At 34.2% G+C, this 26,639-nt stretch overlaps 1 protein-coding gene across 1 annotated transcript in view; it reads right to left on the bottom strand.

Moving 5' to 3' along the window:
* The window catches only part of GALNT13 (polypeptide N-acetylgalactosaminyltransferase 13), a 558,990-nt gene that overhangs the window by 193,209 nt on the left and 339,142 nt on the right, over nucleotides 1–26,639 (bottom strand). Inside the window, exons 7-8 of the mRNA XM_024122312.1 lie at nucleotides 25,187–25,357; nucleotides 8,511–8,628 (exon numbers count right to left, since the gene is read on the bottom strand). Of these exons, the coding sequence (XP_023978080.1) occupies nucleotides 8,511–8,628; nucleotides 25,187–25,357 (289 nt within the window). The remainder of the gene's footprint in view (nucleotides 1–8,510; nucleotides 8,629–25,186; nucleotides 25,358–26,639) is intronic.

The following is a 26,639-nucleotide window of genomic DNA, read 5'->3' as shown; positions in this document are numbered from 1 at the left end:
GCAATTTGGAAATAAATGGATTTTACATCATGAAACATTTCACTTGGTTATGTTTTTCAGATAAATATATTGCTGCTTACATAGTGACTTGGAAGGAAAGAAAATTGGGGCATTTAAAGTAAATTCCACCCTGTTAATTAAACTGTTAGTTGTTGACAAAACAGCTTATTTTTTAAGGGTAGTGATAATAATAAAATTAAAATGTCCACAGTATGGTACAGTTTATAAAAAATTCAATAAGTATTGTCTTATTTAATCCACATAGCTGTCCTGAGAAGTAGATTGTTAGAATCATATCTAGCATATTTAAAAGAAACTGGTATACTCCAATAAAGATGTTAAATAAATAAATAAATAAATAAAAGAAACCGGGCTAAGATATAATGAGAATCTCCCCTAAACTATAGAGGTCTACAGCTGACTAGTTACCATCAATTACAATTTTCCTTCATTTGTTTCTCTTTGGAAGATGCCTCTGTGTGTGTGTGTGTGTGTGTGTGTGTGTGTGTTTTAATACTTAATAGCTTTAATGAGGTATCATTAATATACATCGCACTGCATATATTTAAATTGTACCATTTGATAAGTTTTGGCATATGTGAAATCTGTGAGGCCATCCCCACAATCAAGATAACGCATATCTCCATTAGCCCCCAAAGTTTTCATATGACCCTTTGTAATCCTTCCCTCCAGCTCTCCTCTCCCACTCCAATCTCCAGCCCCTAGACAATTTATCTGCTTCCTGCCATTCACAGTTTACAGTTCCTAAAATTTTATGTAAATGGACTCATATTGTATGTTATCCTTTTGTCTGGTTTGTTTCATTCATTCGCAATTATTTCAAGATTCACAATGTTCTAGGGTGTATCAATAGTTCACTCACTTTTCTGACTAGAATTCCATGTATGGATAAATCATAGCTTATTCATCTTTGATGGAGATTTACATTGTTTCTGGATTTTGGCTATTCCAAATAAGGCTACTATGAAAATTACTGTACATCTCTTTGTATGGACATGTTTTCCTTTCCCTTGGGGAAATACCTAGGAGCTGTTTAATAAATAGTAAAATTATTTTCCAGAGTTATTGTACCATTGTACCATTCCCACCTCAATTGCTCTTCTTCTACATCCTCACCAACATGTTCTTTTTTAATTTTAGCCATTCTGATAGATGTGTAGTGCTATCTCATTATTTTAATTTCATTTGTCTAATAAAGAATAATGCTAAAGATTTTCTCAAGTGGTTATTTGCCATCTATATGCCTTCCTTAGTAAAGTCTTTCTTCAAATCTTTGAGCTATTTTTCCTTGGGTTGTTTTATTACTGAGTTTTGAGAACCTTTGGGTTTTTTTTTTTTTTTTTTTTTGGCTACAAGTCCATTATCAGATATATTATTTACTAACAATTTCTTCCAAGGAAGAAATTGTCCTTTCAATCTCTTAACAGTGGCTTTGTAGAGCAATTTTTTTTTCATTTTGATGAAGTCCAGTTTATTGATTTCTACCTTTATGGGTTGCCTAGTCAAAGGTCACAAAAATTTTTCTATGTTTTCTTTAGAATTTTATAATTTTAGGTTTTACTTTTAAGTTAACTTTTTATATAGTGTGAGTTATGCATTTTAGATACTTTTTCCACATGGATATCCAGTTGTTCCAGTACTATTTATTAAAAATACTATCCTGTTTCCACTTAATAGTCTTTGCCTATTTCTTTTAAATTAGTTGTCCATATACGTGACATCTTAATAGCATATGGAGTCTTCCAAATCATAAATGTATATATCTCTCCATTTTTGTAGTTCCTCTTTAATTTCCCTCAGCAATATATTGTGGTATTCAGAGTAAAGGTCTTTGCATATCTTTTGTCAGATTTATCACTATTTCATATTTTTGATTCTATTTTAAATGACTTTTATTTCAATTTTGATTGTTTGTTACAAGTATATAAAAATACAACAACTATAGTAATCCTGTATCCTGCAAACATGGTAAGATCATGTTTGCTTTAGTAGTTTTTTAAAAATACATTCCGTTGAATTTTCTAGACAATCATGTCATCTGTAGTGACCAGCTTACTTTCTCCTTTCTAATGTTTTGTTTATTCTTTTTGCCTTATTCCACTGCCTACAACCTCCACCGTAACGTTAAGTAGAAGAGGTAAACGCCAATGCCCTTATCTTTTCCTGACTTTATGGGGAAAGCATCGTCTTTCAATATTAAATATGATGTAGGATTTTTACAAAAGCCCTTTATTAGGTTGAGGAATTTCCCTGTTATAATTAGTTTGCTCAGGGCTTTTTCTCACTTTCTTTTTATTTTTTAATCAGGAATAGAATTTGGGTTTCATCAAATACTTTTCGGCATCTGTTCCAATGGTTGTTTGATTTTTATTTTTTTGGTTTGTTAATTTGGTGAATTAAGTTGATTGATTTTTGTATGTTAAACCAGCCTTGCTTTCCTGGGATGAACTTCACTTAGTTATGATGTACATTCATTTTACATATTGAGAAGATTGATTTACTAAAGTTTTATTTAGAATTTTTGGATCTATATTCATGAGGGACGTTGGTGTGTCATTTTCAATTCTTGTCTCTGTCAAGTTTTGCTCTTTGAAAATGCTGACCTCATAAAATGAGTCAGGAGGTATTATCTCCTCTTCAATTTTCTAAAACTTTGTATAGAACTTTTCTTATTTCCACCCAAAACGTGTGGTAGAATCCACCAGTGTTGTCATCTGGCAATGGAGTTTCCTCTGTGAAAAGGATTTTTGAACTACAAATTTATTTATTTATTTATTTTTTGCGGAATATACGATTATTGGGTTGATTTATTTCTTCTTGCGATTTATTTCTTCTTCTTTGTTTTTGTTGTTTAAGGAATTTATCTATTTTATCAAAGTTTCCAAGTTTATTGACCTAACACTATAAATAATATTATTTTCTAATCCTTTAAAGAATTGTAGAATCCATAATGATGTGACTGTTATCATTTCCAATGTTGGTAATTTGTATCTTCTATTTTTCCTATTAAGTGTGGTCAGAAATTTATCAGTTTTACTGATCTTCTCAAGGTAACAGCTTTTGGTTTACTTGCTTTTATCTAAACTTTTCCTCTTTCATATTTCATAATTTCTATTTTGATCTCTATTATTTCCTTTCTTACATACTTTGGATTTACTCTCCTCCCTTTTTTCCAGTCCCTAAAGGAAGAAGCTGAAGTCATTGATTTTAGGTCATTTATATTTTCTTCTTTTAATATAGATGTTTAGTGCTCTAAATTCCCCCTAAGTATTGCTTTTAGTGGCAACACAAACTTTTATATGCTTTATGTTCATTTTCATTCAGTCCAAAATATTATTACTCTTACTTTTGACTTCTTTTTGTTGCGTGGCCTATGTCAAAGCATATTATGTAGTTTCCCAATATTTACTCTACACCATACTCCACAAATCAGTCTGGTTGGAGGGTACAGGTATTATTGCTGGTCCTAAGTGAGCACTGGGGCAGTGAGACCTCTAAGATTTATGAGTTTTTTCCTCAAACGTTGGTCATCTTCTCACACATGTGCACTGTTCAGTACTCCATATTTCATGAGTTCCCTGTGTGTGCAGCTCTCTCCTCTCCATTACTCTGTCCACTAAATTCTAGCTGCCTTGAGCTCTCCAGACACTCAGGCCATTTCCTCAACTCATGGAGTCCACTGGGATCTGGCTAAGTCTCCCTTCATGTTGCTGAAGTCTAGCCACTATCTCCAGGCAGTAAGCCAAGGCAACCCAAGGCCCCTCCTTGTTTGTTTCCCATCTCTCAGAGACCATCATCATTTATGACTTACTGTCCAGTGTCTTGAAACTCTTTTTTATATATATTTTGTCCATTTAAAAAATTGACTTAGGTTTGTCTGTGTATGTATAAATTCAGTACCTGTTACACCAAATCTAGATGATACTTTCCTGTTTTTTTTAAACTCAGTTGTTTTATTTAAGCCATTTTATGAGTGTAGGTAAACATTTTACACTGTAAGTTTGTAGAATGTCAGTGGTTATCTCAGAGGATGTTGCAGCAGTCTAAAAAGAAAGGTTTTTTGTTGTTGTTGTTTGTTTTTTTCTAAAATTTAATCTCTCTCTGGTCAGGAGAGATTTAGAACCACATATTGACTAACACTTAGAGTAGCAGTATTTTATATATGTATTGCATATTCTGGTTTTAAAGGGCTTTTCATGAACATTCTCTCATTTGATTATCTATGGTTAAGGCCTAGATGCAAACATACTAGAGCTTAGGAGACATGCTACCTTACCCAAACTCACACAGCTAATAAGTGCTAGAGCTAGGTCTTGAACTCAGGCTGCCTCCCTCCCAAACCATTCTTGTAACCACTAGTCTACCCTTCAGGGCAGTGGGAAACTCTTCTGAGTCTTTTGCTGCCTTCTGACTCTTTTTAACAACCTCAATTGGTTCTACAGTGACAGATTATCTCACATATTGTGCGCTTTGGGAAATAATGCTCTTGTGCTATTGCCTCATGCAAGGCAAGGATGTCAGGTGGTGATGCTTATTGGGTGGTATTGATAACATCAGGGATATTATTCAAAGATAGATGAGTGGCTCTGTGTGCAATGGATAGTGCATTGGACTTCTAAAGATAGATTATACCTTTGATGATAAATTCATACTATACTGGGTTAATTTTGTCATAAACTATTTTATATGAATATTCATTTCTGAGTTCTTCCTATACAAAATTTCAACCCCTAACAATTTCCAGGATCTACCATTTCATATTCCTTTTCTCTTCCTTAATTTTTTCTCTTTAACACTTATCACCAGTATATATATATTTTAATAAATTTATTTATTTTTGGATGTGTTGGGTCTTCGTTGCTGCATGCAGGCTTTCTCTAGTTGCGGCGAGTGGGGGCTTCTCATTGCAGTGGCTTCTCTTGCTGCAGAACACAGGCTCTAGGTGCACGGGCTTCAGTAGTTGTAGCTCGCGGCCTTCAGTAGTTGCAGCCTGCAGGCTCTGGAGCGCAGGCTCAGTAGTTGTGGCACACGGGCTTAGTTGCTCCGTGGCATATGGGATCTTCCTGGACCAGGGCTGGAACCCGTGTCCCCTGCATTGCCAGGCGGATTCTTAACCACTGCACCACCAGGGAAGCCCTATCACTAATATATTAATGTATTTTGCTTCTCTTGTTTATTGTCTGTCTCCTTCACTAAAAGTTCCAAAAGGACACAGTTTTGTCTATTTTGTTCACAACTGTATGTCCTGTACCTATTGAGTAGGAAATCAATAATATCAGTTAAAATTTACATTTACATCTTGGAATTTATGTCATTTTGATAATTGTTGTGTAAAGGAGTGGAGAACAGTATCTGAGACTAAGTTTTCGGGAGCATTAGGATCTACTTGTACATATTCTTACTGCTATTGGATATGTATTATCCATAAGAGGCTAAAGCGTATAAGAAGAAGATAAAGTCACTAGATGAGACAACTGTCTCAGCATTATTCAGGAAGATTGCATTTGCATGTTAGCTTCTACCCTCTCTCCTGATAACACCATCACCTGTCAGGACTGTCATGTTACGGAGGGATGGACCTTTATAGGGGAGGTAGTGGTACAGTAATTAGCAGCATGGCCACTGGTCTCAGAATGCTGGGGTTCAATTTTCAACTATTCTACTTACTAGCTCTATAAATATTAGAAATCACTATTATTTTATGCCAAGAATTTTTATCCAGAGACTTTAAGGGATTTTTCAACCCTTTGAAAATGTTTTCAAACCTATTGTGTGTAGGAGATGGATGCATCTTTCTTGGGAGGTCTACAGTTTTCATCAGATACTCAAGGTCTGTCAGTACTTACAATACTCTGGGCATCAAAGATCAAGTGATACTGTTATAAATAAATCCCCCAAACTGTATTCTTTTGAATTGGCTTAAACTCCCATAAGGCCAACCAGAGTACTAATTTTTTTGCAGGAATTTAATATTTCTATGTTTTTCATCCTCAAATCTACATAGACCAGAGCTATAAGATAACTATAACTTTACTATTATTATAATCACTTTTTCACAGTTGAGGTTAAGTAATTTGCCTATACTAACATTATGGAGACAAGAAAACCTCATACATAAATCTACAAAAGAAATGATCACATTTTACTGTCACTGATACCTATGTATCTCTTCTTTGAGATGTGCTTCGCTGAGAGTAAAAGCATCAGGCCTTCTTCACTTTGGCCGTCCCAGGATCCGGAAAGTGTAAAGGACATACTACATGTTCAATATGTTTGTTGTATAATAATTAAGATGGATATTAGACACAGATATTCTGATTATAAATCTCCAACATATTCTCATTTCCTGAAGTCACACATCTTGTTATGAAATTAATCTAAAGGAGAGTGTCATCCCTTTGCTAATGTACTGTTCCAGCGTTTTCTCTCACTCAATATCTTCCTCAGCCAGGGTACCAACCATTAAGCTAACACATATTCATGTCATAAAAAGAAAAGTAAAGTAAAACATGAATCAAGAGTCTAATAAAAAGCAAAATATACATTTTGTTTCTATTGATAGCATACGGTAACTAAATCAAAGACCAGTCACTTAGGAGTACTTTATCTCTTAATAATCTCAAACAACCAATCACAGAAAACCTCCTGTGTTATTATTTAGTGATCTGATCATTCTTATGGCCACTAGTTGCATTCACTCTGTTCACCTGGTATCTGCATCACATACCATATTTTCAAATCTTCCTTTCTGATACCTTAATATCTCTGTTGTATTTCCTGTTCATGTTCTCCTGGCATATCATATTATTCCACTAAATTCCTTCCTAATACATTTCTCCCTGACACATCTTTCAATCAGTTAGACGAAGAGCATCCATCTAATCTGGGAGCTCTGCAAGGAAAGTAAGGGAAGCCTACTGGCAGAGAATCAAGCTTAACAAGTGAGCAGAAAAGAGGTGAATAAGGATGTTAGGAAAGAAGGAAAAAAAGATAGGCAATAGGATCACTAGGTAAGAGTAGCATTGCTACGTTGATTTTTTTCCTTATGAATTTCCAGCACAGCATCCAAGGAATATTGGTTAATGAATGTGTAAATACTCTCTTCATTAAATCTAAGGGTAAGAGAAAATTGTTTCTAAGGTCTTGAGTATACTATCTTTCCTTTCTTCCCTCCTCCCTCCTTCCTTTCCTTCTTTCTTTTTTCTTCTTCTTTTTAAAACTGTCAGCTCTTACATTCTGTACTTTGAGAACTACACTGAGTAAAAAAGTTGGGTCCCCAAATGTCCCAAAGATTGTGCAAAGATGTATTCTGTACTTCATAACAAGAAGACATTCCTGAGTATGCTACTAAGTCTTGTGGGGCAAGCTCTGTCCGACTATGAGTATATAAGTAAATATGGGAAGAATAAAATTTCATTAACTATTGATCTTCTCAGACATTGGACTATTAGGAAGATTTATAGGCAAAAAGTTGTATAACAAGGACATCCTAGTCCTTCTAAAATAATTCAGATTATCCAAGATCCATTAAATTCCACATTATATAAATTCAAAGTAATTCTTATTCTCAAATTTTGACATTTGCTCACACAACAACAAACATATTTATATTTGTGAAAAACAGTTTACTTTCTAAATAAGAAATTAAAAGGCATAACTCTTGAACTTCATAGATTAATATATCTAAACTCTAATAACTTTGTTGTGCAAATAATGCCAGCAAAATGATAGTGTTTCAAATCATTCAGGTTAAATTATAGGAAAGAAAAAACAACAGTATTATTAATTTAACTCATTTTTTAAATGATAGGGAATGTGATTTGAAGAAAAAAAAAGTATGTTATCCCTTATTGTTTCTTAGTAAGAAGGAACATTTAGGTGTATTTAAAATTTTTGAATGTAATAATATATTAAAATTATTCATATGCTTCTAGTATTGGTTATACGAGGGATTAATTCTTAATTTTTGTTTACTTGGAAGGCCATTTAATAAGTGCATTTGCATTATTAAAACTGATTTATCAAACAATAATGTCTATGATCATGAAAAGTCATGTTACTTGAATTATCCAGAATTCCTTTGACCACAGGTTATTCTTAAAGGTATTTGAGAATAACCTCAAGCAGCACTTGAAAATTCAGATATCATAAACACTTCCAAGTTTCAGTTCAAAAACACAAAGTGATTTCATAGGATAATGCTTTATTAAAAAATAAAGCCCGTCTTTTTAGAAAAGCCCTAGTGTCTTTGAATTATATATAAAATAATTATTTTGAAAACTTAAAAAATGCCTCTAATTTCCCATTTAACAGTAAATATTGCATGCAAAAAGACTCTAGCAGAGTTTCTAAACAAGTATTAAAATGACCAACTGATCAGTAATTTGTATCACTTTACAAAAAAGATTTGACAGTAAATTACTGAGTCTATATGTGCATGCTACAGCATAGTATGTTCAGAGTCAAAAAATAAAGTAAAATGCAATTACCCTAAAAGACATTTCAAGATTCTCTCCACCCCAGATATCCATTCCTGCATCGTAAGTTCCTATCTCTTCAAAGTAGTTTCTGTCAATAGAAAATAGGCCACCAGCCATAGTAGGGGTCCTAGTTGAAAAAAAACAAAAAGAAAAGAATATCTTTTGAAAACAAGGTGTGGAGTTTAATGAGACTACAGCAAATAGTTTTGAGACATTTTAAATTAAAAAAAATAGTACTCAAAAATCTCAAACTGGAAACATAAAGCCAAGTTGTTAGAGGTTTTAAAATTAATAAATAGCAATTTATTTCACACTTTCTGTAAAACTAAATTTAGATTAGTCTATATTTTTCTTATAGGTGATCAAACAGATACAAGGAAGGAACACTGGCCATGTAAGACAGAGGCATATACATCCTTTCTGGAAGGCATAGTGAAGAGAAGTTAGTGCTCTTAGCACTATCCTTAAAGAGATGAACTGGTCATGAAACTACCAGTTGTCTTTTGTCACCTAATTATAAATTATTTTAATATGAACTCTAGAAACGTATGGAAGTGGTTTCTCTATGAAAAGATCTATAGCCTATATAAATATGAAATATATTAAATGCTGTAAAATGTTTATAGGCAATAAGTATCTAATGATAGTTACATAAGTATAATAAATACCATAGACCTTTATATCTAATTGTTTGCAGCTGTTTACCTAATTAAAATGATAGAATGAATCATATAACCCTATGGATAAACATAAATCCTGTATGCTATTCACAGGTTTAGAAGGACATTTGGCCAAGATCCAAAGTTTTTTACTAGAAATAAATGCTTTTGGTTCTCATATTCAAACTTTCTCTATTGAAACTAAGAAGTCAGGTGTTAAGTTTCAAAAAGAATAATTAATTTTTAATTTTTAATCTGAAAAGTTTCATTAAAATCAGTGGTTAATGTGTGAACCACACAAATCTTTCTGTATAAGTAGTGTGAATTGAAACTGAAAAAGAAAGTTCTAGTTGTTCACAAATGAATCTATACTAGCAATGATTGTTTTTGAATAGAGGTTTTCAACCTTTGTAGCATATTAGCAGCACCTGAAGCACCTTTAAAAAATACATTTCCATGCTTGGGTGCCACTCTCTGCAGATTTAGATTTAATTGGCCAGGAGTGCGGCCAGATCTTTGATATTGTATAAAGTTCCCAGATGAGTCTACTGTGCTGCTAAAGATGAGAAACTGATCTAGTAACGTAGATTTGGAATGCTCATCCAGGTACAGTTGACCCTTGAACAACATGGATTTGAACTGCTCAGGTCCAATTATATGCAGATATTTTTCAACAGTAACTACTACAATACTACACAACCCATGGTTGGTTGAATCCTCTGATGTGGAGAAACCTTGGATACCAAGGGCTGACTATAAATTATACTCAGATTAACCCCTGAGTTATTCAAGGGTAGTTTGAGATTGTTAGAAAAGCAAATGTTCTATTTTTCTCAAAATTATATCCTCTTCTGCCACAGGATATGATCATGTCCTCTAACTGAACAGTGTAGTTCATTGAAAACCTACCAAATAATATTGTACTTGGATATCTACCATATCATAGAGTTCTATATTTCTCCCAGTGCTCTCACTGTTTTATACTCAGGTAATTAACTGTCCATCAGTTGGAGTAGCAGAGCCTTACTTGGTCTGAGCTGTTTTATTACTTTTGGTCTTGCTGGGTTCCTATCAAGAACAGTATCATTGACCTACCGAGTAATAAAGAGAAACACTAACAAAGCTAAGCAGATGGTAATTATGGAGTAGCCATGACCCTCACCTGATTGGGATTTTGGAACTCCATGGAAATAACTGTATAAGGTATTACAGCGCTGAACAGTCTAATGAAATGAGGAACAGAAATTGCTGCAATTATCCTATCATAATGTAACCAGGTGCTTAAGAATGTTAAGGATGCATTTTTAACCATCAGAGTGCCTGTTCACTTATCTATTTACTAATAGGGAATTAATGCATTTAACTTAAATACATGTATTGACTTTCATCTTACAGTTGATGATAATTCCTACAAATATGTGAGAAATATATTATAAATGGCTACAATAAATTATATACTTAACCATAAAAATGACTCAAATAAGTTTTACTTTTAGTTGAAAAGTAACAAAAGCTTTAAAAAAATTGCTCAAAAATTCCTGTATTTTCTGAAGATGGATGTTCCTAGGGAGAATATTTTTTTTTGTATTTGCAAGGTCAATTAGCTCTCTCAAACAGTCTGGGGATGGTGCCTTAAATAATATCTACAGCCACAGACAGTGTTGTGTAGCATGTTCTGTTCTAAGTTAACTGCTCTGTAATGTCCCCCCATGAACTATTTACATATTCCTGTGCAGACCTTAAGCGTTCAGGGTACCTAGAAAATTAAAAACCTTGATTATAGTTGAGTTAGCTAAAGTTGTCTTTTTAAGGTTGTGTCTCTGCAATGTCAGACCAACCAATTCCATCAATTTTATTGGGGAAAATATAATCAGCCCAATGGCTACAAATATTACCTACCACACAGTAAGTAGGTGAAGATGAATTGAGTTAATAGAACTAAAGCACTTGTTACAGTGCTTGGTACATTATAAATAGTTAATAAGGCTGGGTAATACATCTTTCTTGTTGTTGCTAATGTTAATCATTCAATCAAAATCTTAAGTGTCCTTCAATTAATTTTGGCTCCCCATATACATGTTGCCATTTTGGATTTCAAAATCATTTAAAAACACTTCAGATCCAAGAGGTTGAACTCTGAAATCTGCCTCTCTGAACACACCTTTTAATTTTTTAACCCCTCCTATTTCAATCCTATGGAAGTCACTTTTTATCCTTCATTGATGGTTATCGTTCCTTAGCTACTCCATATTCTCACAGAATAACTCCCTGCAGAAACTGTTTGCTCTCCCCCTCCCACCCCCTCTCTAAGACCCTGCCATGTCAGAGAACACCTAGCTGAGCACCCTAGGTTCTCTGTCCTTGCCTGACTGACCCCATTCTCTTTTTATAAATATTAGTTCCTGGGTAAACTTACACTTCCTCATCTACCTCTGCTCCTAAGACATAGAGAATCACTAAAAAAGTAATAAGCTGAGGTCATCTGGTCCTGCTACAAGCCCATGTTATTGACCCTCTGCTAGTCCACAAAGACCTAACAATCCCTTTTACCTCTATTTGTTCACCTGTCTCATTTTTAACTGAATATTTTCCAAAAGTTTTGGAATCTTCTCAAGAAATTGAAGATTGAGGCAATGCATAAAATCTAAATTCTCTCAATCATGAACTCTAACCTTCAATCTCTACGTTAATATGTGTATGTTTCTCAGGGCCTCTTCCTTCCTCTTGTCTCAGAGAAAAGAATGTCTCCTTTCCTCTCACTGTGGGATAGCATTCATCCTTTTGCCCTCAGCCAGCTCTTTTCTGACTATAAGCATACTTTTTTGGTTTTTATTACCCCTTGATTTACTGAGATTTGCAGATATTGTATATTTTACAAATTGAAGGTTTGTGGCAACTCTGAGCTGAGTAAGTCTATCGGCCTCATTTTTCCCACAGCATTTGCTTACTTCACGTCTCTGTGTCATTTTGGTAATTCCACAATATTTCAAACTTTTAAATTATTATTATATTTGTTGTGCTGATCTGTGATCAGTGATCTTTGATGTTAACTATTGTAGTTAGGTGCACCACGAACCACGCCCATATAAAACAGTGAAACTAACCAATAAATGTTGTGTGTGTCCTCACTGCTACACCATCCGGCTGTTTCCCTGTCTCTCTTCTTTTCCATGGGCCTCCCTATTCCCTGAGACCAATTAATAATCCTACAATGATCTCTAGGTGTTCAAGTGAAAGAAAAAGTCCTACATCTCTCACTTTAAATCAAAAGCTAGAAATGAAGCTTAGTGAGGAAGGCGTGTTGAAAATCGAGATAGGCCTAAAGCTAAGCCTCTTGTGCCAAACAGCCAAGTTGTGAATGCAAATGGAAAGTTCTTGAAGGAAATTAAAAGTGCTACTCCAGTGAACACATGAATGGTAAGAAAGCAAAACAGCCTTATTGCTGATATGGAGAAAGTTTGAGTGGTCTGGATAGAAGATCAAACCAGCTACAAAATTCTCTTAAACCCAAGCCTAATCTAGTGCAAGGCCCTAACTCTCTCAATTCTATGAAGGCTGAGAGAGGTGAGAAAGCTGCAGAAGAATGCATCTAAAGCTAGAAGAGGTTGGTTTATTAGGTTTAAGGAAAGAAGTTGTCTCTATAACATAAACCTGCAAGGTGAAGCAGCAAGTGCTGATGTACAAGCTGCAAATTATCCAGAAATCTAGCTAAGATAATTATTGAAGTTGGCTACACTAAAACACAGATTTTCAATGTAGATGAAACAGCCTTATATTGGAAGAAAAGACTTTCATAGTTAGAGAGGAAAAGTCAATGGTTGACTTTCAAAGCTTCAAAGGATAGGCTGACTCTCTTTAGGGGCTAAGGAAACTGGTGACTTTAAGTTGAAGCCAATGCTAATTTACCATTCTGAAAATCCCAGGGCCCTTAAGAATTGTGCTACATCTACTCCACCTGTGCACTATAAATGGAACAACAGAGCCTGGATGATAGCAAATCTGTTTACAACATGGTTTACTGAATGTTTTAAGCCCACTGTTGAGACTTACTAAGGTGAACCTGGTCACCTTAGGGCTCTAATGGAGATGTACAAGATTAATGTTGTTTTCATGCCTTCTAACACAACATACATTCTGCATCCCATGGATCAAGGAGTAATTTTGACTTTCAATTCTTATTCTTTAAGAAACCAATTTCATTAGGCTATAGCTGCCATAGATAGTGATTCCTCTGATGGATCTGGGCAAAGTTAATTGAAAACTTTCTGGAAAGGATTCACCCTTCTAGATGTGATTAAGAACATTCATGATTCATGGGAAGAGGTCATAATATCAACATTAATAGGAATTTGGAAGAAGTTGATTTCAACCTTCAAGGATGACTTTGGGGGGTTCAAGACTTCAGTGTAGGATGTAACTGCAGATGTGGTGGAAATAGCAAGAGAACTAGAATTAGAGCCTGAAGATGTGACTGAATTGCTGCAATCTCATAACAAACCTTTAACAGATGTGGAGTTGCTCCTTATGAATGGGCTAAGGAAATAGTTTATTGAGATGGAATCTACTCCTGGTGAAGAGTCTGTGAAAACTGGGAAATGACAACAAAGGATTTAGAATATTACATAAATTTAGTTGATATAACAGTGGCAGGATTTGAGAGGACTGACTCCAATTTTGAAAGAAGTCCTATGGATAAAATACTATCTAACAACATTGCATGCTACAGAGAAATAATTTGTGAAAGGAACAGTCAATCGATGGGGTAAACTTTACAGTCTCTTATTTTATGAAATTCCCACAGTCAGCAGGCATCAACACTGAGGCAAGACCCTTCACCACCAAAAGATTATGATTTACTGTACACTCAGATAATGGTTAGCATTTTTTAGCAAGTATTTTTTACCTAAGGTATGTATATTTTTTTAGACACAATGCTATTGCACACTTAAAAGACTACAGCATAATGTAAACATAACTTTTAAATGCACCAGGAAACCAAAAATTTGTGTGACTTGATTTATTGTGATATTTGCTTTACTGCAGTGGTCTGGAACCAAACCCACAATCTCTGAGCTATGCCTGTACTCTTTCAGCTACTTGTTCATTGACTATTACATTTGTGTTCTATGTCTTTGATTTCTAGATTGTCCCCTTGAGCTTACAAAACTGCTCAACTAAGTTCTACCCTAAACCATAATACATCTTCACTCCATCCTACTACTCATTCAAACCAGGGACATATATTTTCTATTCCCTTCACTGGTGACCTTATTGAAAGCATACTTTCTACATACTCCCTCAACTCCTCTTGACCTTCTCACTAGAATCTGGATCTTGCTCCCATCTCTGTAATAACCTCTTTCTGAAAGGGCCCATTGATTATGAACTTCAACAGCCTTTCCTTGCTTTCTTCCTTTGAAAGCATTTAACACAACTTACCAACATCCTTGCTTAAATTCTTTTCACTTCTGACTCCCATTCCATTGTTCTAGAGAGGTTTTTCCTCTTATCAGTTTAAATATTTATTTTATGATGCTTACTGATTCCCCTTCCTCTTCCTTTCTGTTGCTGGCTATCAGATCTCAGTCAAGCTCTTAGTTTCACATCTGTGACATGAGTATAATATACCATTACAGTATTGTTTTGCAGATATATGTGCTTAATAATTATCTTATTTTCCCCAAAATGTAGTCTTCTCAAGGGTCTCTCAGTGGCACTTTTCTCTTTCTAACTCTTTACCTGTATCAATGATGCCTTTAACCATCACCTCTATGAGGATGACTCCTGATCTATGTTGTCTTTTCTCTCTTCCCTCCTCTGCATTGGTTGTGCTTTTCTAAGTACTCACTAGATGTTTACTTAAAAACTTCTGACTCTGCTCAGTGTATGTAACATAGAACTGAGAATGTGCTACCACATCTGTTTCTCTTTTAAAGTCCTCTATTTTTTTCTAGCGTCCTAAGACTTTATTCATCAGACCTTATTTCATCAAACCATCTTCCAGCACCTTTTTCTTTTTTGCCTCATTTGGTCATTTCCCAAATACTTGCTTTTTTTTCTTAAGTATTTTTGACACTTATCTCTGTTATCATGGTCACTTTCCAATTTTAGTCCTTTTATTTCTAACCATTTGTTAATGGAACTCTCTTGCTTCTAGAGTCTGCTACTTCTAAAATTTATCCTACAAATCACAGCCAGATTAATTTCTCTAAATCAGAATTCCTCTAAAACTGTTAACCAGATGTTCCAAAACCTATTTTAATAAATTCCAGCTTTTTATCTTGGCAGCAGGGATCTGGACCTACCCAATGAGCTCCTCCATTCCTTTTAACAATTTATCTGTACTTAAAGTGTTTAGTTATACCAGTAAATGCTTCACACTTTCCCACCTTGGTGCATTTGTTCACATCAATTTGCCACTTGAATTTTCCTTTGTAAACTCCCCTTATATGTTCATACCTGCTCCATTCTTAAGTCAATGCAAAGTTTATATATTCCATACAGGCTGGCCTTAGTACAAGCCTCTTCCCTCCAGTTTGGTTGTAATCTTTCCCTTCTACCTTGTACTACAGCACTGTTTCTCTCAAGGCAATTGTCACTTCTTATTGAGTATTATGAGTATTGAGTATTTGACTTCCATATTTGAAAGTCAAAATTACCTGCAATTTTATTTCTGAAATTGCAAAAAAATTCTTTGCTTACATCTGCTAAATTGATCATAAAGATGCCTTCACTAATTCTAGGGTGTTTAAAGACCTTACCCTCTACTTAGAGTTCTGAGGATTGAGTTTGATAGTATTTTAGAATTACAGATATAAAGCTTTATAACAATGTAGAGTAGTAAAGAACTCAAAAAGTAAGCATTTGACATGGAAAAATACTGAAGCTTTTCAGCAGAACTTGATAAGTCCAAAGAAATTGTGATAGAATACATTTGATTATTCAGTAATGCTAAAATGCAAGGCCTGCATTTTCTCCAATAAGACAATATATCCCGTACTTCACACTGGGATAACCACCATGTGTGTGAAAAGCAGGTAGACAGTAAAGAGACTCTAAGAGGCAGCCAATTAGTTTTTAGGAGTATAGACTTTGTATCTAGATTGACTGGGTTCAAAACTCAGTCCCACAGTGTGACCTTCAGCAAGTCACTTAAACTCTATGCTTTAATTTGATCATCTATAAAATGGGGATATACGTTTTAATGTAATACTCTTAGAATAGTATCAACACAAAGCAAGTACTGCACATTTAAATATTAATTTTAATGAAGAAGAGGAAAACATCTGTTTATCAAGATTATAATCAGCTTTATCTTATTGTTTTCAGAGTCTAATCAATTTTTAATAGAATTGCAATATTTTAGAGCTTTAAAAGCCCTACAGATTTGGTCAACAAAATTTAATTGCAATGTATTTAAATGACTTGTTCAAGGATCCCCCCCAGGTAGTTAGTGGTCCAGTTAGGAAAACAATTTCTTTCTACATATAAATTATCTATCTATCTATCTATCTATCTATCTATCTATCTATCTATCTATCTATCTAATCATCTGCCAATCCGTCATCTCTCAATTTATCCTTATAACTCACACTACAAAGGATTTGAGGTAGCTACTCCAAAATACACTTTTTCTGATTTCAAGCTCCAAATTTATGTACATGTTTTCCTGTGAATGTTAGTACTGCTCTTCAAAGCAATTTCCTTTAAAGTTATTGAAACATCATTTCTTCTCACTAATCCTTGGATATATCAGGATTCTATTTAATCTTCCTTGGCAAATAACCAAGATCTCTGGAGAAAAAGTGTAAAGAAGATTTGTGAGACCACAGCTCAGCTTTAGGCTGTTATTTGAAACGGTCAAATTACACAATATCTAGACTGTTAATGTTTAGCTCTGTATTAATAACATTTCTCATATATTATAAACCATGATAAAAATGATAAGCATATTTTATTATTTACACAAATGTGAGGTGAATAGTTGAAATATTTCCATAATTTTGAGTTTTTCAAATCGTAAAATAAAATGACTTCATTTTGTTAACCTCTGAGAAGGTTTAGAAACCAAAGGAAAATTAGACTCTGTGAGTATCTCTCTGTCCTTCCATATTCTGTCAACTATACTCAATATAGAAAACAGAAGAAAGGAATCAAAGGCATAGCCATTCTTTTACTAGAGTAATGAATAATTTCATGTTGAATGTAATTAAAGGTTTTTTCAGAGAAAAAAAGGGGAAGTTTAGTGGAACACTGCACACCACAACATTCATTTGAACATATGTTGAGTAAGGAGATGCAGATTTTGGTAGAGAAGAAACTGTTACTTTAAAAGTTTATGCTGACTTAGGCTCTGAGAAAGGGAAACTTGCTCAAATCTTGTAGAGTTTATGGAACACAGATTCAAAGCTATTTTTGTTTTTTCTTTATTTTGTTTATTTTATTTATTTTAGGTTTTGACAAGGTTTAACTTACTTTTCTTTTTTTGAATTTTATTTTATTTTATACAGCAGGTTCTTATTAGTTAACTATTTTATACATATAAGTGTATATATGTCAACCCCAATCTCCCAATTTATCCCACCACCATCACCCAACCCCCACCCCACTTTCCCACCTTGGTATCCATACATTTGTTCTCTACATCTGCTTCTCTAATTCTGCCTTGCAAACTGGTTCATCTGTACCATTTTTCTAGATTCCACATATATGCATTAATATACGATATTTTTCTCTTTCCAACTTACTTCACTCTGTATGACATTCTCTAGGTCCATCCACATCTCTACAAAAAAACCAATTTCATTCCTTTTTATGGCTGAGTAATACCCCATGGTATGTGGGTAACACATCATCTTTATCCATTCCTCTGTTGATGGACATTTAGGTCATGTCCATGTCCTGCCTATTGTAAATAGTGCTCCAATGAACACTGGGGTGAATGTATCATTTTGAATTATGGTTTTCTCTGGGTATATGCCCAGTAGTGGGATTACTGGGTCATATGGTAGCTCTATTTTTAGTTTTTTAAGGAACCTCCATACTGTTCTCCATAGTGGCTGTATCAATTTACATTCCCACCAACAGTGCAAGTGGGTTCCCTTTTCTCCACATCCTCTCCAGCATTTGTTGTTTGGAGATTTTCTGATGAGGCCCTTTCTAACTGGTGTGAGGTGATACCTCATTGTAGTTTTGATTTTCATTTCTCTAATAATTAGTGATGTTGAGCATTTTTTCATGTGTTTGTTGGCCACCTGTATGTCTTCTTTGGAGAAATGTCTATTTAGGTCTTCTATTTTTTGATTTGCTTTTTTTTTTTTAAATCAAAGCTACTTTTTATTTTATTTTTTAACATCTTTATTGGAGTATAATTGCTTTTCAATGGTGTGATAGTTTCTGCTTTATAACAAAGTGAATTAGCTATACATACACTTATTTCCCCATATCTCCTCCCTCTTGCATCTCCCTCCCACGCTCCCTATCTCACCCCTCTAGGTGGTCACAAAGCACAGAGGTGATCTCCCTGTGCTATGCACCTGCTTCCCACTAGCTATATTACATTTGTTAGTGTATATATGTCACTGCTACTCTCTCACTTCCTTCCAGCTTACTCTTCCCCCTCCCCGTGTCCTCAAGTCCATTCTCTACATCTGCATCTTTAGTCCTGTCCTGCCCTTAGGTTCATTAGAACCATTTTTCTTTCTTTTTTTTTTTTTTTAGCTTCCATATATATGTGTTAGCATTCAATATTTGTTTTTCTCTTTCTGACTTACTTCACTTATCCATTCTTCTGCCTCAGTTATTCTGCTATTGATTCCTTCTAGAGAATTTTTAATTTCATTTATTGTGTTGCTCCTCATTGTTTGTTTGCTCTTTAGTTCTTCTAGGTCCTTGTTAAATGTTTCTGTTTGTTTGCTCTTTAGTTTTTGTAGGTCCTTCTTAAATGTTTCTTTTCTTTTGTCCTTTCTATTTCCAAGATTTTGGATCATATTTACTATAATTACTCTGAATTCTTTTTCAGGTAGATTGCCTATTTCCTCTTCATATGTTTGGTCTGGTGGGTTTTTACCTTGCTCCTTCATGTGCTGTGTGTTTCTCTGTCTTCTCATTTTGCTTAACTCACTGTTTTTGGGGTCTCCTTTTCGCAGCCTGCAGGTTCGTAGTTCCCGTTGTTTTTGGTGTCTGCCCCCAGTGGCTAAGGTTGGTTCAGTGGGTTGTGTAGGCTTCCTGGTGGAGGGGATTGGTACCTGTGTTCTCGTGGATGAAGCTGTGTCTTGTCTTTCTGGTGGGCAGACCACGTCCGGTGGTATGTTTTGGGGTGTCTGTGACCTTATTATGATTTTCGGCAGCCTCTCTGCTAATGGGTGGGGTTGTGTTTCTGTCTTGCTAGTTGTTTGGCATAGGGTGTCCAGCACTGTAGCTTGCTGGCTGTCGAGTGGAGCTGTGTCAGCGTTGAGATGGAGATCCCTCAGAGAACTTTAGCCATTCGATATTACGTGGAGCCAGGGGGTGTCTGGTGGATCGATGTTCTGAACTCGACTCTCCCTCCTCAGAGGCACAGTCCTGACACCCGGCCGGAGCACCAAGACCCTGTCAGCCACACGGCTGCTAGTTTTGGAGGGTCTCCTGCAGAGGCGGGGGTTGGCTGTGGCTTACCACGGGGACAAGGACACTGGAAGCAGAAGTTCTGGGAAGTACTCCTTGGCATGAGCCCTCCAAGAGTCTGCCATTAGCCCTCTCAGACCTAGGTTTTTGTTTTATGGGATAAAATTTTCAACATGTAGTTAAGGCTGGTCTTCCTAAAGCCAGGCTGCCTGCAGCAGCAACTTTTTCCAGCCCCTCTTCCAAGCCTAATCAAAGCTATTTTTAAAGGATAGTTCTGCTTAGTATGGGCAAATGGCTCGTTTTTCTGCCAACGAATGCATTTACCAAGAAATATTGGAATCAAATACCTTAACCTGTGCTTAAAGACCTATATTACCAAAAAAAGGAATAGTTATTTTTTCCTTTTTCCTTAATCGTTTTTCATAATCCTCACCACCTGATAAAACTCTAAGCTTCCAAAGAGAATGTACAGTAAATGGTGCAAATTTTAATCTTTCCTTTTGCTTTCATTTAATGCTTCAGAGGGGTCAAAATAACAATGGGGCCAGATGTTTTAAAATGTTTTTGTTAATGTGATACAATTATTCAGTATATAAATGTGATATTCATCACCCTGTAATCTTTCTATACCACTCCTGTTTTCTTCTCATCTCAACAGACTGCTAGGAAAGGCTTGTAAATTATCCCTTAAACCATTAGAAAGTAACATACTGTAAATGTACTATTTTCTCCAAGGAATACAGATTTAAAGATTCCACCTGAGGTAGAATTTTTCTTTTTCTTAAAGTCAACATATATTAGATTTTAACACAAGTAGGGTTGAATGTTGAACTGTTGAACATTCTGAAGTCCTTTCAGTCTGTTCTATGCACAGCCTTGACCTTTCCCTGTGCTGTTGCTTTAGTATCTCCTATTGTAAAGAAGTGTCTCACAGGCTTTATCTGTTTCTGCTTTCTTTCCTCCAATTTAAAAGTGTATTTTCATTGGACTGAGGAAAATACAATAAAGAAAACCTGATAGATAAAAATTAAGAAATATATTACTAGTTGCTATTATAGAATTACAAATATTGTCTTATATTTGTATAAGATTTTACAGAATAAACTAGGTGTTTTTCATTTATTATACTTCCTAGAGGAACTATAAATTGGAGTCAGTAATGATTTGGGGGGAGAAAATCAAATTGGCAAAATGTATCAAGAATACTAAAACAAATTTCATATTGCTTGATTGCATAATTCTAAAGAGACTACATTATTGCAAAAACATAAAGTGTAAAACTCTTAGTTGACTTTAGACTATTAAAAATAGAGACAGGGCTTAGTAAAAAATTTAGATATTAACAGCCATTAAAATTTTTATTTGTGATAAAATGTTAATGGCATAGAAAAATACTAATGATATATCAATTTTTAAATTGTGGGGAAATGTATCTAGAAAGAAATGCTATGGAAGTAAATATAACAAAATACTAAAAGAGCTAGTTCATTGGTGTTCTGCTTCTTTAAACTTATAGATACTTGTCACATTTATTTTTCAATGCATATATCTGTTACTTATATTATCAGAAATAAATTTAAAATAACTATTTTCAAATAGTTTCAAATTTCATTTAATATTTTATAGCACTTCACCAGTTAAGCAAGGCAGGGAGAATAATTTTCCATTTTATAGTTGAGAAGAACTGGGTAAATTCCCAATAGGAGGAGCTTGAAATAAAACCCAGATCCTCCAAAGCCAGTTTTAATGCTTCTTCTATGATATCATACTAGAAGGATACAGGAAATAATATATGTGAATATTCTATGAGTTTTTCACAATGATTGTAATCCAAGTTGTTATTAATACCATTGTTCAATTTATTTGATATTCTTTTTTTTTTTTTTTTTTTTTTGTGGTATGCGGGCCTCCCCCTGCTGCGGCCCCTCCCGCTGAGGAGCACAGGCTCCGGACGCGCAGGCCCAGCGGCCATGGCTCACGGGCCCAGCCGCTCCGCGGCACGTGGGATCCTCCCAGACCGGGGCGCGAACCCAGTTCCCCCGCATCGGCAGGCGGACGCGCAACCGCTGCCCCACCAGGGAAGCCCTTATTTGATATTCTTTATAAATTCCTAATTCCAACTGAGAGAAAAATAAATGTATGAGATCAGACAACTGTTAACAAAAATGGATACCAAAGTCAAATGTGTCAGAAGTAAAAACTCATAATTATCAATACATCTATGTTTCATTTATTATGCTAGCATGGATTAGAAGAAAATCTAAAACTCTTTTGTTTTACTTTAGAAAAATACTGAACATGGTACTCAATGTAAGAAAGAGGGGAGTCATACTGAGAATATTAATAATGACTAAATGTGAAAAAAGTCCATAAGGTAAGACACAAAGGGTAAAGAAAGATAAATAGACTTGATAAATAACCCATAGGCTTTTAATTAAGTAATCTATTTCAATCAGTGAGAAATTAAAGTAGAAACTAATACTTTTATAACTATTTATTTAGGGTTACTTACAGAGCATAATTAGGAGACTAATGCCATCAATAAGATTAAAGAGCCAAGTTCTTTTCCAGAAGCACACACCACTCTATCAGTTGACACAATTTAACTCCTGTACATCCACTCTCTAGCCAATTGTGCTGGCCTTTTCCCCTTATCCAGCAGACTTACAGCTGGTGCCAGATAGTGAGCAAGTTTAGTGCAGAGATAGCTCTATTCAGCTTTGTATATGTAGAACCTAACACAGTGCTCAACAGTGTTTGCGCATGTGTTTTTGCATGTGGAATCCAACTCATTTCAATAGCCTGACCAAATCAACTGAACAGTTATATTTATTATTTAGAAAAAATGCATACGACACCCCCAAACTAATTAAATGATTTGGGAGATTATCTGCACTACTAGATAACTTATGCTACCAGTTAAAATATCTCATTTTTAAAATGTTGGTAATTTTAATAAGTGCAAAACATTATGTAGGTGAAAGAAAACACATCAACAGAGCATATTTGACACACAGGCTCCTAGTTTATGACCTCTGGTTTAACGATTTGATTACTGTATTGTTGCACATATAATTGAGATATTCCTGTAAAGTCATATAATTTGACTACTAAAATATCAAGGACAGTTTACTGATTAAAGAAAACTAAATAGAAAGAAGAACAATGCTGGACTATGTATGCTATGCTATTATTCCATACTCATAACTTCACAATTGCCAAGCATTTCACAAACTCCATTTATTATCAAAAAGAAAATATCAAAGCCCAGAGGTTGAGAATAGAATAATAAGTATAACCATTATAAACTTTACTTTAAATGAGGTATAACTAAGGTTAGGTTACAAGTTCAAGTTGTTCCTCTATGTATGCAAATGCATGATCGTATTTCTAAATGATGACTAACTAGCCAATTATAGTCACTAGAAAGTTCTGTCATAACTGACATTTCAAATAAAGCATTCAGCTAAGAAAACCAAAATTTCAACCTAATTTTAATCACTTTAGCTATTCAGAATTCTGTTAATCAAGTAGGAAAAAAATTGTCTTTAACACCTAGAATGATTTATCTGTTTGTATGAATGTGAGAAAAATGATCACATCCTCGAGTAATAGATTACAAGTACAAAGAAAGTTCACATTACAGCTATGCTGATGAAAATTACCTGAAGGCTGTTACAACACAGCCAGTGAAATAATTAACCTTTTCCATAAGAATCTAGAAACTTCAGCAAAGACTGAGCTTTCTCTTTCTCTTGCTCCAACTCCCTTAGCATTGAAATACTGCTCCTTCACAGTGAAATACTGTGCAGTTACTAAGGCAAACAAATAAAATATACTCAGATTTCATCATCTCTCCATGTTATTACAATAAAATCACATAAATTGTGATGAAAATATAGCAATTTGGATGTTTCCTCTTTTGCTTTAGTTAATGAAAGATGAGAAATAATGGTAGATTTCTATGTAGATCTTTACTTTTATGAATAAGATGAGCAATTTCTTACTATGAATGTTGGCTAGCTCTTAATTATTTACCTTTTGACTCTGTGAGAAAATAAAGTTTAAAAAAGTATGTCTTTTGCCAATGTGTTAAAAAAATAAGTATGCACATGCAATCTTTTAAACCTCTTTTTCAAATAAATAACACATTGTCTATATTTGAGTGTATTGGTCATATATTTTGATAATTTTTACTTGGGATCTGAAGCTGAAAAATTATCTAACACTAAATGAAACCATGATCTAAGAAAATAGGATTTCTAACAATGGTAATAGGAGCCATTGTATTTCCTCAAGTTGTTAGAGGCAAGGATCAATAAGACAAGGTGAATGTGAAGATGACAGCAAGAGTTAAGGACTGCTAAATTACACTCCAAATACTGACATAATAATTTCACATCCTTACGCAACTGTTTGGAACTACATGTTATTTTCTTTTTGATGTAGTTAATATATCCTTAAGAGGGTTAACAGTCCCAATATTTAATTGTCCAATAACAAGGATTTAGAGCTGTTCACTTCCATTAGCCAATTTTTTTAGCTAGTTTTAATTAATTCATTATATAATTAGTCTTGCCAATGGATAAGTCATTCTCTCAGTAGGCTAGAAAACATTCTTGTCTAGATAATGGGTTATATATATTGTTTTAGAATGTTAGGGTACTTCTTTACTGTTCCAACCAAATGATGACTTACCAAAATCATCTTTAAAGAGCTAAACTAGTGAACTCCCTCCCCAAGTATTGTCCAGGAAATCAATTTTTGGTTGCAGGCAAGAGGTACACAATAATATGTTAAAATAAGAAGGTGATAATTTTATGTTAATAAAGTAGATAATGCTTATCTAGATAACTAAAGACTTATATGATAGTTCTTATTTTGTATTAAGGGCAAACACATATTTTAAACATAAATATTTCAAATTAAGTAGCTTTTTAAATAATTTGGAACAAACAATAAATCCTTCATAATTGTTCATATATTAAAATTTTCCAAATGGATCTTTCTTTTGTATCTGTAGAGAAGATAGCTCTTTAACATTGGTAAATTTAAAATATTTACTAAAACATGTTTGGTTATACCTCTGTTATAAACTATATTACATCTACCTGAAGTATCAAGGCTAACACATACCTGTCACATAGAAAATTCACAATACATATGTTTTGAATATAAGAATACACAGTTGCAAAAAAATTGGCACTTTTTCCAGTACTTAAATTTGTCTGTGCAATTTAAACTAGATTTAATATTGTCATTGATTCTTAGATGATCATGTAAAATGTGATAATACATATATGCATATGAATAAAAAGTATATGTCTTCAAAAGTCTAAAAAATGATCATACAAATTTATAATATTCTGTAATTATTATAGGAGTACACATGCTATGCTTTGGAAGATATGCTCTACATACCTAACAGGTAATGTTCTGTCTCCTTTCCTTCTATCCATTTCTCTTTGGGGAACAGGATACCAACGGAAATTCAGTTTCCAGTTAAAACCCCCATAAGTCATGTCTGACCCAGCCATATATTCAAAGGTATCATCACTAATCACATCAATGATGGGGCATACAACTGTTTTCCTGCAGAAAAATTAAAATCAGTTTACATATAAATAATAATTTAAATGTTACCTTAGCTTCTTTAAACTTAATATTGCTGATATGTTGAAATTTAATTATTTTGTGACTTTAATTTGCCTTTATTTTCATGTTATCCTTTTTCTCTGTAAAATTACTTCCTTTTACTGCATCTTACTTCAGTCTACTTTTATTCTATCATGTATAATCTAATCAAATATACTAATTGATCTTCAAGCTGACTTCAAATGTATTCTAAATACTAACTCAGCAGGATGAACATGGTCTATTTTTCATAAAACCTCCACTCACAGCATGATTAGTAGAGCTGCTTTGATATTATGCATCATTTTAGTATAGGCCACTGAAAAGCAACAGCATGCGGGGAGTGAAGAATGAATGATGGCAAATTAGATCTGGTAGTTTGACTCTCAAAGGGGATAGGTAAGTTTAAAGAGATAGTTCAGAGAAAATCTTCATAGAAAAACAAATGAAAATCCAAGAAGCAACGATAAAAATCATGATCATCAATATAAGTAAATATTTCCTATGAATGACATTAGTGTCATGACAATTTCTGAATGAATTGTCCTAGACTTATAGTTTACACTAACATAGAAAAAAAAAAAAAAACAAGCTTACACTAACAATCTACATATTTTAAGATGGGAAAAGATAAGCAACTTCAGTTTCTGGTGTTTTATGACCCATTTTTTCTTAAAGTAAGAGGAAGAGCCAGGAGATTTTTTTTTAATTGAAATATAGTTGATTTACAATGTGTTAATTTCTGCTGTACAGCAAAGTGATTCAGTTATACATATATAGATTTGATACTCTTGATGGTGGCTTTTTAGGGTAAGGAACTTTTCACTGTGGGAGATCATTAGGTACTCTTTTAATCCATGTTGTGCTTCCTCCAGTCTTCCCCTACTCCAGGCTTATATGTTTTATTATGGGATCAACCTTTTGTCATCTCCACAGTAAATGTTCAAACAACTGTGCCTTGTTTGTAGCTAATTCCTAAGAGTAGAGCTTGCTTTTCATATAAGATAGAAGGTAAACATACAGTTGAATCACCCACAGATGTGGAAAGCAAGGACATGCTGTCCATTATTTATTCTGGTTTTGTAACACCAGCATCACCAACACTCATTTTCTATTAGGTCTTATATGCCACACAATTGGCCAAAGCGTAGAGTTCTCTGAAATTAATAGATTTAATTTAGTCTTGCAAAAAGCTTCTTGGTAACTTTGGTCCTTATAAAAGCAATATCTTTCTCTCTTT

The sequence above is a fragment of the Physeter macrocephalus genome, chromosome 2 (assembly GCF_002837175.3).
Source record: "Physeter macrocephalus isolate SW-GA chromosome 2, ASM283717v5, whole genome shotgun sequence".
Lineage (NCBI taxonomy): Eukaryota > Metazoa > Chordata > Mammalia > Artiodactyla > Physeteridae > Physeter > Physeter macrocephalus.
The sequence above is the reverse complement of the archived record's forward strand: the minus strand, read 5'-3'. Positions and strand labels throughout refer to the sequence as shown.